The 15,005-nt window shown below is 35.6% G+C and overlaps 1 protein-coding gene across 1 annotated transcript in view; it reads left to right on the plus strand.

Moving 5' to 3' along the window:
- CLVS2 (clavesin 2) overlaps positions 1 to 15,005 on the plus strand; it is a 95,948-nt gene that overhangs the window by 74,310 nt on the left and 6,633 nt on the right. The window contains exon 3 of the mRNA XM_027848516.1: positions 12,890 to 13,000. Within this exon, the coding sequence (XP_027704317.1) occupies positions 12,890 to 13,000 (111 nt within the window). The remainder of the gene's footprint in view (positions 1 to 12,889; positions 13,001 to 15,005) is intronic.

The raw sequence follows: 15,005 nt of genomic DNA on the forward strand, positions 1-15,005 counted from the left end.
TTTCCTATAATGTGAATTGATTATCTATTCTTCAGAGATTCTATTAAAATCTTTCCATTCTGGGAAATGAAGAGATAAGAAGTATTAAATTAACTTATTTTAGAAAATGTTATTCAATGTTGGCTATCTTCATAGCAGGGTAATTAACTATTTTGTGGTGAATCTTTTCTTAAGGCACCATTTACATAAGACAGACATTTCTTGCATTATTTGAATGAAAGTGGTTGGTTCCTTTTTGCTCAATCACCTTTCTACCTTATTTATACTACCTCAGTAAAATATAAGCTTGAGGGTAGGTACTGTGTTGGTGTGTGTGTGTGTGTGTGTGTGTGTGTGTGTGTGTGTGTGTTTATATCCTCATATCCTAGCACAAAGCCTTTCCCATATTAAACTCTTAATAAATGGTTGTTGAATTTTAGTTTGAATGGAGAGAGAGGTATATTACTCCAAATTTATTTGAATGGGCAATCCGGAATCCAGAAGAAGAAACCTAATTTATGCATAACAGCCCAAATTTAAACACTTATCTCTGGTCCTGGGTGAAGGTGCTTTGTTTTCACCAAGTAACTCAATTAATTTAAATATGGCTCTAAAGAGTCATGAGGCAGACACAAAAAGGAACATGCTGATTAACTGCTAATTAAACATTTTCCTGTCTGCCTCTTTTCATTAAGGCAGAACCCACCACTTTGATTGCTTTGGTATTTTCAGAGTGTGGATCAAGGTCCCTCATGAAAGTAGTTGACTCACCCATTCTCAACTAGGAACAGTGGCATTCAACTTGTAAAATCACAGCTGTAGTTGCACATACTAGCTATGCAAGTGTCATAATTCAAATTAGTTCATCTCCGCTGAATTCAACAAACATTTATTAAGTATGCAAGGTACTGGGCAGGACATTTAATTAAAAAAAAACTTATGATGTATCTTCAAGGAGCTTAAATCCTATTTAATCAGGGTAGTGACAGTGAGCAGATTTAAAGGGAAGAATATTAGAGATACTGTAGAATTACAATGGACATACACTGGCAACTGATTGAATGTGGGAAGTGGGGTAGGTGAGAGGGAAAAGGCAAGGGTAATTTTCAGATTTAGAGCTTGGATAATTGGAAGGATGGTGATGCTATCTGTAGATACAGGAAGTTGGGCCAGGCTTTGTGGGGGTAGGGTTTGGGGGAGGAAGATAATGGGTTAAGTTTTTAACCTCTTCAGTTTGTGGTATTGGTAGGTAGGCACTCAACTAAAAATATCTAGCAGAAAGTTGCTGTGTGAGACTAGAGTTCATGGAAGAGATTAACCTAGATACATAAATACATACATGTCTAAATACACACACATCTAATACACTCTGTCTCGCCATCTTTCTGCAGGTCTGCCACTCTGCTTCTATCTCTCTTTCTCTTTTTATCTTTCACTGTCTCTTTCTATGTTTTCCTCTTTCTTTCTTGTCAGAGCCTTTGCAATATGCAGGGCCCAATTTCTCTTTAGGGAAATACCTTATTTTCCCATTTCATTCATTTCACCTTTAAAATCTATGTAAATCACACAATAGCACAGTGTGCTAACATCAGTTGTTTTCATAAGCAATAAAATAAGGAAGGAAAGTTTGGGGCAAACACTGGACCAACAAAATAGTACTCACAAGACAACTCTGGTAAAATGAAGGCAGTCATTAACTTTTGCCCCAAAGGTATATTCGGTGTCTTAGTCAATGACTATGAGTTAGGAAGGTTCCCGGAAAAAACTGCCCTCCTCTGCCTTCATTGGTGTCAGGTATTGCTCCTTAGCACAGTTTCTTTTGAATGTCTGCACAGAGCCCAAGAGGCAGCATAAGGTGTGTCCCTCCTTGTCTTGGCTCCGTAGTGCTCAGTAGGTAGTAATGGGCTTTATTATCAAGCATCATTCCCCATCCTGACTCCTCTACAGGTCCCTATCAGGCAGCATTAGGCACTGGTCTTTAGATCCAACTTGTTGCACAGTAGTCAAGTTTCAGTGAGGGCAAGGGGGTGGAAGCAATGTGAAGGGAAGAGATCTATAACTGAAAAGGGGGTTAACAATAAAATGCGTAGTTCATAGAGGGCCCGAGGGAAGATAGAGGAAGAAAGGTGCTGGGCAAGAGGTAGGGCTGACCTTACTCAGGCTGAGAGTATCTGGACAGATAGGAATGGATAAGTTTCTTACCTCAATAAATGACAGAAAGTAAAAATTTATTAGCATTAGGTCAAAGACTAAGTGCTGCAGTGGTTAGAGCCACGACCAAGCAATCAGGAAGAACTGAGTTCAGATCAGGCCTCGGACACTTACTAACTGCATAACTCTTTGGGCAAGTCATTTACCTTCTTTTTTGATTAAGTTTCTTCATCTGTAAAACAGGGGCAATGATAGCACCAAGGTTGTTGTGAGGATTAAATAAAATCACAATTGTAAACTGCTTAACACAATGTGTGGCACATAGAAAACACTATACAAATGTTAGTTTTTGTTATTATAAAAGGAGAAAAATGGAGAGATGCTTATAAACTAAATTGCCTTCAAGGACATCATTAACACATTGGTGTGAAGATGCCCCTGCCACAATGTATTCCAAGTGGAGCCTTCTCAGATGGATTGAGGAGAGAGGAGGATCAGTACTTATGGCTACTATGAGTATCCTCAGGTGAAGGAGCCCTCTGTATATTTATCTCCAGGAAGAACACCCTCTGTTAATTAGAAGAACTGTTCCTTGCACAGAAGCCAAAGTGCTCAAATTTTATGATGACTGAAGGAAATGGTTCCTGATTGTTCTGGTATAGGTTTTATCAGGTGCTTTATGGTTCTGATTTGTGGACTATACTGTACTTAGCTGGGAGAAATCAGTAATTTGGAAAGTGTTGTCCTCTTTCTGTATATGTCACATTCAGCCTCTGTTTTAGATGGTTACCATTATGATTCCAACAAAAAAAAATCTCAGTGAAACTTTAGAAATGTTGATAAGGGATTCAAGGCATTTTTCTCTAGCTAATATCACTAGTTGAAGGTTGACCAGGGAGACAAAATATTAGGATTCCTTTTCAATTGATCAATTGATACTCAAATATCCCAGTGCCTATATCTAAAAGATGCTGAAACGTAGTTAAATATTGAGAAAAGTTAATCAAATCACTTGTTTGGCATCCCAGAGACTAATTCAATTCTATTAAAGATATTTAATTACATTAAAAGACTGAATCCCATTTTTGATTTTTCCCTTTTAGTCGAATATGTTGACTTTCTATAGATTTAATCTCTATCTACTTCTGCACACCAAAGGGACATTATCTATTTAGTTACTATTTCTATGTTTGTAGGGCAGCTAGGTGGTGCAGTGAATAGAATGATGGGCCTGGAGTCAAGAAGATTCATCTTCCTGAGTTTAAATCTGTCCTCAGACACTTATTATCTGTGTGACCCTGAGCAACCCAAATGGGATCACAAAGAGTTATACGTAACTGGAAAACAATTGAACAACAACAATTATGTTTATAGAATAAACTTTGACATCCAGATCTGGTTGATGATTGACTAGTTAACACAATGCTTATAAGCCACAACAGCACAATTCTGGGGTTAGAAGACATTTGGTGCCCATTTAATACAAACCTGATAGGACTACATGCCTAAACACATACCTAGTAATTCAAAACATACCTAATAGGAATCCCCACTGTAATAGGCTCATTAAATAGTGTCTGTCTAGGCTGTACTTGACCTCTGATGAGGGAGAACCCATTCTCTCCTAAGGAAAACAAATATACTTTTGGGTAGCAGTAATTGTTTAGAAGTTTGTCCTACTATCAAGCCTAAATTTCCCTCTTTGCAACTTCTATCTGGTTCTGCCCACAGGACCAAATAGATCATGTCTAACTTGTTTTCCACATGGCAACCATTCAAAAACTTGAAGATAACTTTTATGGTCTCTTTCCCCTGTACATTCTCCTTCTCTACCATCTTCTTGTGAGACTAATATCTTGTGTATAATTCTTTCATGGACCCTACACTTGGTTTGTTATTTTGCCATTCATTCTGTTGGTCACCATTGAGGAACAGGAAACTAGTGAAATTGAGATGAGTTGAGTTAACTTTCCACACCCCCCATAAAACTAACCAGTGCTGTTGTAAGCCAGACCTGGGTCAGTTTGAGTTAACTTTGTACTGTCATGTATTGATGTGGGACCTAGCTGTGGGTCCTATGGGCAAGAAGGACATAAAAACCATTATAAGACTTTTAGTGAACTACTCAGACTCCAGGAAATTTCCTTATTGTGGCTTTTAGTCATCTTAATTGAATGCTTAGTGCATAGTTTGTTTTTTCCTTAAACTGCCTAGCAGATTGCTTTTATCTAGTGGTTGCTAGATATTTTCATTAAAAGATTTGTTTGTTTTGACCCTCAGCTATGAGTGATCCATTGCCTCAGTTGTGTAACTTTGAATGGGACAGTCACAAATATAACATGATTCTCATTCTTCTGATGGTAAAGTCAGGAATATAATTCTCATAGACATGCAACAGTATTGCTAGTGGCTGTGAACACAGAATTAAGACAATATCAGTAATTTAGTACTCCAAAGGGATTTTACATAATCTTAACCAGAAAATTAATTTTTTTGTTTATTTTGATTATATTGAGAATTGATTTCTTTCTAAAGGGGGGTAAAATTTTAAAAGACTAGAAAGATCAGGAGGGACCAGGCTATGAAAGGCTTTAAAATGAAAACAAGGGATCTTATATTTGATCCTGGAAGTGCTAAGGAGCCCTTGGAATTTATTTAGTAGAGACAGTGTGACAGGGTCATGCCTGTGCTTTAGGAATATCATTTTAATAATTAATAATTTAATTTTAATTTTATTTAATTTTAATTTAATTTAATAATTAAGTTGTTTGAACTAGAGTTGGGAGAGACTTGTGGCAGGCTGATCAACTAGCAATCCCCCAGGCATGAAGTGATAAAAACTTATACTAGGATGATGGCAATATTAGGGAAGGGTAGATATATGTGATAGATGTTATTCAGATAGAAATAATAGGATTTGATGATTGATTGGCTATGGGAAGTAAATGAGTGTGAGTAGAAGTTGATATCTAGGTTCTAAGTCTAGGTGACTAGGAGGATGATAGTATACTTGATAGTTATAGAGAAGTTAGGAAAAGAGAGTGTTGAGGGAGAGGGGAAGGTAATTAATTCAATTTTGGACATCTTGAATTTATAGGATATTTAGTTTGAGATATCCAATAATTAGATGAAGATGACCAACAAGAAGTCATGAGAGAGGTTAGGATCTGACAAAATGATCTAGAATCTTTTGCATTGAAATGATAATTGGATTAATGGGAACTGATGAGATCATTACCAATGAAAAATTGTAGAGGGAAAAGAAAAGAAGACCTAGGACAGAGCCTTGGGGTACATCCATCATTTATGCACATGACTTGGGTAAATATCTGACAATGGAGACAGAGTGGTCAGATAGAGGAGGAGAACAAAAAGAAAACTATTGTAAAAAACCTAGAGATGAGAGTGCCTCAAAACAAACAAAAGAAACAAACATGATGATTGACAGTGTGAAAGACTGCAGAGAGGTTAAAAAAAAAAAAAGATGAGGTTTGAGAAAAGGCTGTTAGATTTGGCATTTAAGAGATCATTGGTAACTTTGGAGAAAGCAATTTTAGTTGAATGATGAGGTCCGAAGGCAGGCTGTAGAGAGTTGAGAGGGAGAGGTAATGAAATAGAGACACTTATTGTAGATGTCCTTCTCAAGGAGTTTAGCCACAAGAGGCAGGAGGGATAATGAACAATAGCTGTATGGACAAATCAAATGAGGTTATTTTTGTTTTGTTTTGTTTTTTTTTTTTTTTTTAGGGTGGGAGAGACATGAGTGTGTCTTGAGCAAGCAGTTAGTAGAAAGGGAGATAAGTGAGAGAGTGGGGATGCTGGTGATCTATTAGAAGACAGGATGGAATAGGATTACTTGTGCAAGTGGAAGGGTTTGCCTTGGTGAAGTGAAGAGTCACTTCATTATATGAGATAAGGAGGAGAAAGTAACAGAAGGAATATATAGAAGATCGAGCCAGTGTATATGAGATATAGGCATTTACTTTTTAAAGACATTTGTTTCTCTGGTTTCTAATAGCTCATGAAAGATGGCACAATTAGAGGTATTATTTTTGATTGACCCTCCTGGTACAATAGTGAATTTTTGTATGTTTATTATACTATGCAACATTAAAAAGAGTAACTTAATTCATTCAAATTATTTGTTAACTGATTGGTTCATGTACCAGGAAACCCTGATAGGGGTATTTCCAAACTCATCCACTTCCAAAAGGAAACATTTATTTGACTGTCTGCTTATCAAAGACTGGGATAAAGGATTATAGGCTCAATATTATTATCACCAAAGTATTATATTAAGAATATGAAATATATGAAGAACTGAGGCAGTGGTCATTGTATTGTATGCTTACTTGAATGAAGGAATGATGGGGAGTTGGAGGTGTTGGGAACAGCTGATAACTGTTTTTTGAAACCTGTAAGTTCCACTGAGTTTCTTTAGTTCATCTTGGTTTGATTTTTCTCTATCCTCTTGACTACGGATTACCTTCTGCTTTATTCTCTTTTGTTATGGAGCTTAGGTGTTTTGCAGAATTAATCAAAAATTTTCTTTGAGAGATACAGGTGGTGCAATGATCATTGGAAAAATACCTTTAGACCTGGACCTGTGCCTAGGGGTAATCATTTGACAGAGAGGAAATAACAGATCAAAGAATGGCAAATGCCTTGTGTCACTGCTCACTTTTTTTGGTCACATTATGTAATGTGGAGTTTTTTTTTTCTTCCTGTCTTTCATGGTGTTTTAGGAATATAGCAACATTGTTTTCACCATTGTCAGTCCATTTCATTATTCTGTTGTACCACCTTGTAGTAGCACTATCTTTATATTTAGAAATAGCCTCTAATTTTGGCTAAATTTTCTCAGGGGTCCATGAACTTATTTTTTTAATAACTGTATTTTAATGTAATTGGTTTCCTTTTTCAATTCTATTGTTTTAATTATACATTAAAAAAAGTATTCTGAGAAGGGGTTCATGGACTTCATTAGGATGCCAGAAGTGTCCATTACTCCCTTCTCTTTCCCCTCTCCCCAAAGTGGTTAAGAAACCCTGCTCTATAGTCTTAGTATTATGGAGTCCTCTAATGTCTGAGTTATTGGATAGCTAAAGAACTTTTCACATCTTATACATTTTGACGTTATATACTCTTCTGTTATGGTCATTGATAGCAGTTATAGCTCATCAAACTGGACAAGAAAGCCTGGCTAACATAAGAAACTGTAAATTAAATGGTGGCTACCTTGAGTAGTAAGGAGCTGAGTGAAACACAAGACCCAGGCTAGTAAACTCATTAAAGTCCTCTTCTTTGATACAGTACTGCACATTTTTCTTATCATTGACCTGTAACTTTGTACCTGAGCTTGGATTTGGCTCAAGCCTTTCACAAAGGTAATATTGTCTAATAGCCAAATGTCTAAATCTTTCTTATTTTCCTAAGCAAATTGATCAACCTTTGGTGGTTTGGACCTCTGATTCAGTACTGAACAAGTTTCATGTTTCTGCCATACTACTACTGTCAACAAAATTTCACTCCTTATGATGCATATTGACAGCAATCCTACAGTGGAGACCAATTGGGCTCCCACATAGCATGACATTATCCTGATCCTATTTGAAAGTGGAGCCAGGTAGACAAGACTATGCTATTGGTGACTAGTTATCTTTTGTATTGGTGGCATCCCATGCCACATTCATTTTATTAAAAACTGTTTGGGCATATCAGCTACTCAAAACCATTGCTCACGAGTCCCCATTTTCCACTGAATCTCTTCTGCCTAGCTAAAATCAAGCATGTTGAAATCATAATATGGTGAAAGACATTTACTTAAAATATAATATGTGGTAAATAATAAAGTGTGACAATTAAATAGCAAACACTCTCAGTGCCATTTCCTAAGGCTACTCTTTCCAAAAACATCTGGGACTGAAGGTTGCAAGTCTACTCTCTTTTCACTCTCCTTTTCTCTCTTCACCATGACAGGAGGGAGACATGTAGATTTTCCATCTCAGATTTAATCCTTTTTTCTCTCCTCAACAAAAGGGAAGGGAACCACCTTAAGTATTCATAGAACTTTGTAGGGGACCCTACAGAACCTCTTGGATGTGCTGAGTTTCACACACACACACACACACACACACACACACACAAATATATATATATGCCATTTAATTACTGACACCACACCATGTAATTTCTTGCCTGTTCTTATTTGCCCATCCCATTTAGATTCCAACCTTTAGTCTGATTGCCTTTTGACTGTCACTTCTCCACTATGTTCCTTCCATCCAAAAAAATCTACTTCTCACTAGCCTCTTTTTGTGAGACCATTATAGCTGGCTAAATAATACCACATTTCAACTCATTAAACATGCTTATGGGAGATGTAATTTCCAAGGAACATGTGCCATTTTATTTGACCATGAACATGCCCCTCCCCTTTCTATTCCCAAAACTCATATGTTACATAGCCTACAGCCAATCATCTGAAAGAACTCCAGTGACCTTTTTTATATTTATATGTTTTTATTAAAAAATCCAAAGACTATATCAAGAGCAGATCAAAGAAAATGACAAATTTTCCATTTTCATATTATATACCTGACATTGTAATATATTCTTGAGAAATGAGAAATTGAATTCTTTTTAAATAAAATCAGGCTACCATTGGAAACAAAGGGAAAGCTTCTTCAGTGTTCACTATACTTATGTGCATTATTCTCCTGAAACACTGTTCATTTTGCTTTTTATAGTGTGACACTTCCTGGGATAAAAATTATCTTGTGAAAAAAATCCATGAGCTCTAAAAGTCATGTGCTAAATCTTTAAAAATTAATTAATGCTTAGAAAATTATTCAAAATATAGAAATATTTGCTCTTATGCCACCATAACCAAATTTTAGATTTTACTAGGTAGCTTTAGTAAGAGAAAATCATAGACTAATAGAACTTTGAAGTTGGAAGGGACCTCAAGGGGCATTTAGTCTAACCTGTACCTAACATGCAAATTCTGTTTATGATAATAAAAATGATGATAATAATGATGATTATGGAATAAAACTGTAGCTGGATAATTCTCAAAGACAGTGAGCATAACTTTGATCAATGAGACTTCATCCTGATGTTTTCAATGCATATCACTATACCAAATATTCGTACTCTCCAAGCTGCATAAAAGGAAGTGCTTTCACACTGTAGAGACCTACTTGTATAAATCCAAGCTATTTAAGAAATGGATTTAAATGTGTAGGAATGAGTTGTTTGCTAATAGATATGGAGTCAAAGGATATCAAAAGGCAGTTCTCAAGTAAGACACTTAAGCTACTAAAACCAATAATCAATACTTTCTGAAGCTTTACATCATGCCATCAGATTGGCAAAGATGACAAAAGAGGAAAAATGACACATGTTGGAGAGGTTGTAGGGAAGCAGGCACATCAATACACTGGTGATGGAGCTGTAAATTGGTACCACTGTTCTGGAAAGCAATTTGCAACTATTCCAGGGATGTGCTAGAGACCGCTGAGACTGGCTTGTGGGAGAGCTGATTGTTAAAATTGGAATAGGAGTATTTATAATTCAGAAATTTACAACTCATAAATCAGGCCCTACTTTATTGTTTTGTTGATTGTCTAGAGTACTTAAGAAGTGATGAAGAAAACATTAATAATGCAGATTAAACTTAAAAGTATGTCATGCATACAGTTTTCAGAGTGCTCTTTATAAAACATGTACCAGCACACCCCTGCATATACCCCAAAGAGATCAAAGAAAGAAGAAAGTGACCCTTATATATTAACTCTCTCTGTAAGAGGAAGGAAAAAAGTCCTGGAATTTAGGGGAGTGCCCACCTATTGAGGAATGACCAAACATATTATGGTCCATTAATTTAATGGAATATTACTACAACATAAATTATGAAATGGATGGTTTTAGTTGGAATCGGGAAGACCTGTGTAAACTATTGCAGAATGAAGGAAACATAAGGAGTTGATCAGTTTATACAGGGACAATGTTATATAGAAAAATAATTTTGAAAGACTTTAAAATTGATCAATTCAATGACAAATCATGATTCCAGAGGGCTGAAGATGAAGCGTGCTACCCACCTCCTCACTGAGTGATTATGGATTCAAAGTGCAGAATGAGACATGTAATTTTGGACATGTCAAATAAAAGAAGTTGCTTCACTTCACTATACATATTTATTGTGAAAATTTAGTTTTAGTTTTTATTTAATTGCAAGGGAGGGTAAGAAAGTGGATTGGAGAGAAAATAAATGTTTGTCCATTTTAAAAAATTCAACAAAAATATAGAGACCTAGGACAAAAGATCAAAATTGTGGGAATAGAATGAGGTGAATATCATCCCTATTAACCTGTTTACTACTATAGTTGTATGTAACATGCTTCCCATGAGCCTTCACAGGATGATCTTATATGTCAAAACTTTAGCCAATTAGAAAAAGATATTCACATGTACAGTAATATATAGAAATCATTGTTGTTATTATTAATATTAACATAAAAACTTGTCCCAGGACTATTGCTGTCCCCCATAAAAAAAGACAAGAACAAGACAATGTTAATCATAAAAACTTCCATGCCCATTACTCTTCCTATTAATCTATTTTTGTTTCTGCTCAAACTCTTGGTAGAATTAAGTAGAACATTAAATGAGAGTGTTGCCATCTAACAGAAATTCCCCTGGACCAGGCCTGTGGAGAAATCGTCACAGAAAAACATTGGGACCTAATTTAGCTCTGAGGTGTTGGACTTCTGAAAGCCAGCTACCATACAAGTCTCAGAATATTTAAACAAAATGGTGGATATCTATGGGCTATTATAATAGGCTCAAGAATTCTTTTGTATTTTGCAGGATGCACTACATGACTCTTTGGATGATGAGGAAAAAGTGTTTCCTCTGCCCTAATTAATATTCATTCTAGCTAAAGGGCAAAATTGCTTTATGAGCATTGTCACCAACAATTAGCAATTAGCAACTACCAGTCCTTCTAGTAAGTAGTCAGTTTGGGCACGTTGTATGTATGTGGGCATACATGCATGTACATATGTATGTATATATTATACATAGAAATGTTTTCTTTTTTAAGAATGCTATTTTATTTTTCTTAATTACATGTAAAAACAATTTTTAACATTAATTTTTAAAGATAATTTTTGAGTTTCAAATTCCCTCCCCCTTGCTTGAGAAGATAAGCACTTTGGTATAAAATATACATGTGCAGTCATGCAAAACATATTTCCACATTAGCCATGTTGCAAAAGAGAACACAGACAAAAAAATAGAAAAGAAAATCCAAGAAAAATAAAGTTAAAAAAAGTATGCTTTGGTCTGCATTCAGACTCCATCAGTTCTTTCTCTGGAGGTAGATAACATTTTTCATAATGAGTCCTTTAGAATGGTCTCATGTCATTGTATTGCTGAGAACAGCTGTCATTCACAATTGATTATCATACATGATTACTGTTACTATGTATATATAATGATCTCATGTTTCTGCCCAGATCACTTTGTATCAGTTCCTGTAAGTCTTCCTAGGTTTTTCTGAAACCATCCTGCTCATCATTTCCTTTTCTTTTTCTTTTCTTTTCTTTTTTTGCTTTTTGGTGAGGCATTTGGGGTTAAGCGACTTGCCCAGGGTCACACAGCTAGTAAGAGTCAAGTGTCTGAAGCCAAATTTGAACTCAGGTCCTCCTGACTCTAAGACTGGAGCTCTATCCATTGCACCACCTAGCAGTCCCCTATCATTTCTTATAGCACAATAGTATTCCATCAAAATCATATGTCACAACTTGTTCAGCCATCCCCCAATTGATGGATATCCCTTTAATTTCCCGTTATTTGCACCACAAAAGGCTGATATAAATATTTTTGTGCATATAGGTAATTTTCCTTTTTTTTTTAAATATCTGAGATACAGATCGAGTCATGTTATTACTGGAGCAAAGGGTGTGCACTGTTTCATATTTGGGCATAGTACCAAATTGCTATCCAAAATGTTTGGATCAATTCACAACTCCAACAAGAGCGTGTTAGTGTCAAGATTTGTTTTTAATTATATACATACATATACATTTATATGGAAATGCATTTTCAAACCTCCTAAAATTGTTCTAATTTTTAAACTTTATGTGGACACTGTATTTAATGTTTTGATTTGTAAGCTTGAAAAGAGGAAAAGACAACTTCTAAAATGTTCACTCAGGTGCTTAGTATGTGACAGATTCCTGCTTATATTAGAAGTAAAATACATTGATATGTCAAGGTAAAACAAAGCAAAACTACACATCTGGCATAGTAGAAATACTTCAAATGCTTTTTATTTATGCTTCATAACCTGTAACGACTGACTGCTTAGGGGCTTTAGGTTTTAAAATGCCACATTTCTTGACCTTTGGAAATTGATAAGAATTTATTTGATTTTGAGGACTCTTTCTTGATATCTTTCATTGCTAATTGACAGTGACAATGCTCAGAAAGGTGAGTTTCTTACTACTCTTGTCTTTTAATAGGCAGGTAAACCACTTCAGAAGAAATTAAATTTATCTAGAACATGCATCTTCTTTTCAAAAGAATGTAAGTGCCTAAGGAAAAGGACTATTTTTTTTGTCTGTGTCCCCACCACCCAGTACAGTGCTATGCTCATAATAGTTGTTTAATCAATATTTAGTGAACTGAATTACTTAACCTTCTTTGAATAATAAAATATGCATTGGATTTGTTTTATGTGATACTGCAGGACAGTTTTCCAGCTCGATTTGGAGGAATTCATTTTGTCAATCAGCCTTGGTACATCCATGCTCTGTACACTGTCATACGGCCTTTCCTAAAGGAGAAGACACGCAAAAGGGTATTCTAAATATTTCTTCTTTGCTAACATTATTCATTCTGTGAATGGCATAATATGAAGTTAATGTAAAAAATAGGCTAATGTTATTTACATACTTGTAAATTGATATTTTCAGTCTTTTTTTACTCTGTGCCTTAAGCTCAGATATTCATGCTGAACAATTTATGCATGTAAGTAACATTTCAAAAATAACTCTCCTGTGTTCTAAAGGAAAGCAAGATACATTTCTATAAATATTATTTCATAAACCATATCCCAATTCTGATCAAACAGAATATCTTTCATGTAATAAGATTTTAGAAAAAGCATGGAATGTTAGAGCTAGAAAAAATGTTAAGAGATGGTTTAGTCAATTTAGAAAATTGAAACGTAATTTTCACAGCTTGCCTGTTGTAGAGCCCAGCCAGGGGTAGGGAACCTGAGGCCTTGAGCTCACATGTGGCCTTCTAGGTCTTAAGTGTGAGATTTTGATTGAGTTCAAGTTTTACAGAACAAATCCTTTCTTAAAGGCATTTGTTCTGTGAAGTTTGGATTCAGCCAAAGGGCTGTGCTTGAGGACCTAGAGGGCCACATGTGGCCTCAAGTCCTCAGATTCCCAACTCCTGGTCCAGACTCTGGTCTAGGAATCTTGACTCCTATCCTAGTGTTTCCTTTTTACTTTGCTGATGTTTACATTTTTGAAATGTAATTTAATTTACCATATTGCTATCAGTACACCCAAAGTAAAATGAAGTGTATTGAACCTGTTATGTGTATCCACACATATCTATTTATTTATTTTCCTAAAGTGGATATAACTTGGCAAGATCAATTGTACTCTGAGCTACCTGACCATGGTTTCTATTGGTATTAAAATCTTCTGGTTAATATAATTCTGTTACTGGATTGCTAATTTTCGGTATGCAATATTGCAATTATACTGAGTGTAATTTATTCTTTTCTTGAATACTAAGAAGGCAGTGTTTCAGTGTAACTGTGGATATCAAAGTTCCATGTACATGCAAAAGTGTCAGTTATTTACAATAACAAAAATTATAATATGCAATATAACAGAGCATTGTGTCATAGTGGATGGAGCATGGAATTCAGTCAGTAAAGACTTATGTTTAAATCCTTCCTTAGTCACTAAGTATTTGGGTAATCTTCAAGTTACTTAAACTCTTTTAATCTTAGTTTATATACTTGTAAAGATTAGATAATAATAGGGGCATCTAGGTGGGGCAGTGGATAGAGTGCCAGCCTTGAAGTCGGGAAGACCTGAGTTCAAATCCGGCCTCAGACCAAACACTTGACACTTACTAGCTGTGTGACCCTGGGCAAGTCACTTATCCCCAATTGCCTTAAAAAATTTAAAAAAAGATTAGCTAATAATAGAATAAATGTCACAGAGTTTTTATAAGAATTAAATAAGAATGTGTATGTATAAGACTTTACAAAATCTAAATCCTATATAAATGTCATTTATTATTGTTATCAATAATAGTGCATTATTAGAAATGCTGTTATAGAGAACAGTATTTTCTACAGTCAGAATCTTGTGAGAACTGTCACAGTTATTTAAGGAATTGCTTCAACAACTGTGAAAACAGAATTAAATCATTTTTCAAAATAGAAAATGGGACTATTCAGTACCTTAGGAACACCTCTTTCATCTTTTTTCCTCTCTGCGTCCCTGAAAAGCTGAGAGAACAGCTTATCATATTTGTTATTCAGTCATTCAGTTGTGTCCTACTCTTTGTAACTCTGTGGGTCATACTGTCCATGGAGTTTTCTTGGCAAAGGTACTGGAGTAGTTTGTCATTTCCTTCTCCAGTGGATTAAGGTGAACAGAGGTTAAGTGACTTGCCCAGGGTCACACATCTAATAAGTGTCTGAGGCTATATTTAAACTCAGTTCTTCCTGACTCCAGGTCCAGTACTCTATCCACTGAGCCATCTAGCTGCCTTTAGCTTATCATGCACACACACACACACACACACACACACACACACACACACACACACAC

The sequence above is a fragment of the Vombatus ursinus genome, unplaced genomic scaffold, assembly GCF_900497805.2.
Source record: "Vombatus ursinus unplaced genomic scaffold, bare-nosed wombat genome assembly UNPS02006779.1, whole genome shotgun sequence".
Lineage (NCBI taxonomy): Eukaryota > Metazoa > Chordata > Mammalia > Diprotodontia > Vombatidae > Vombatus > Vombatus ursinus.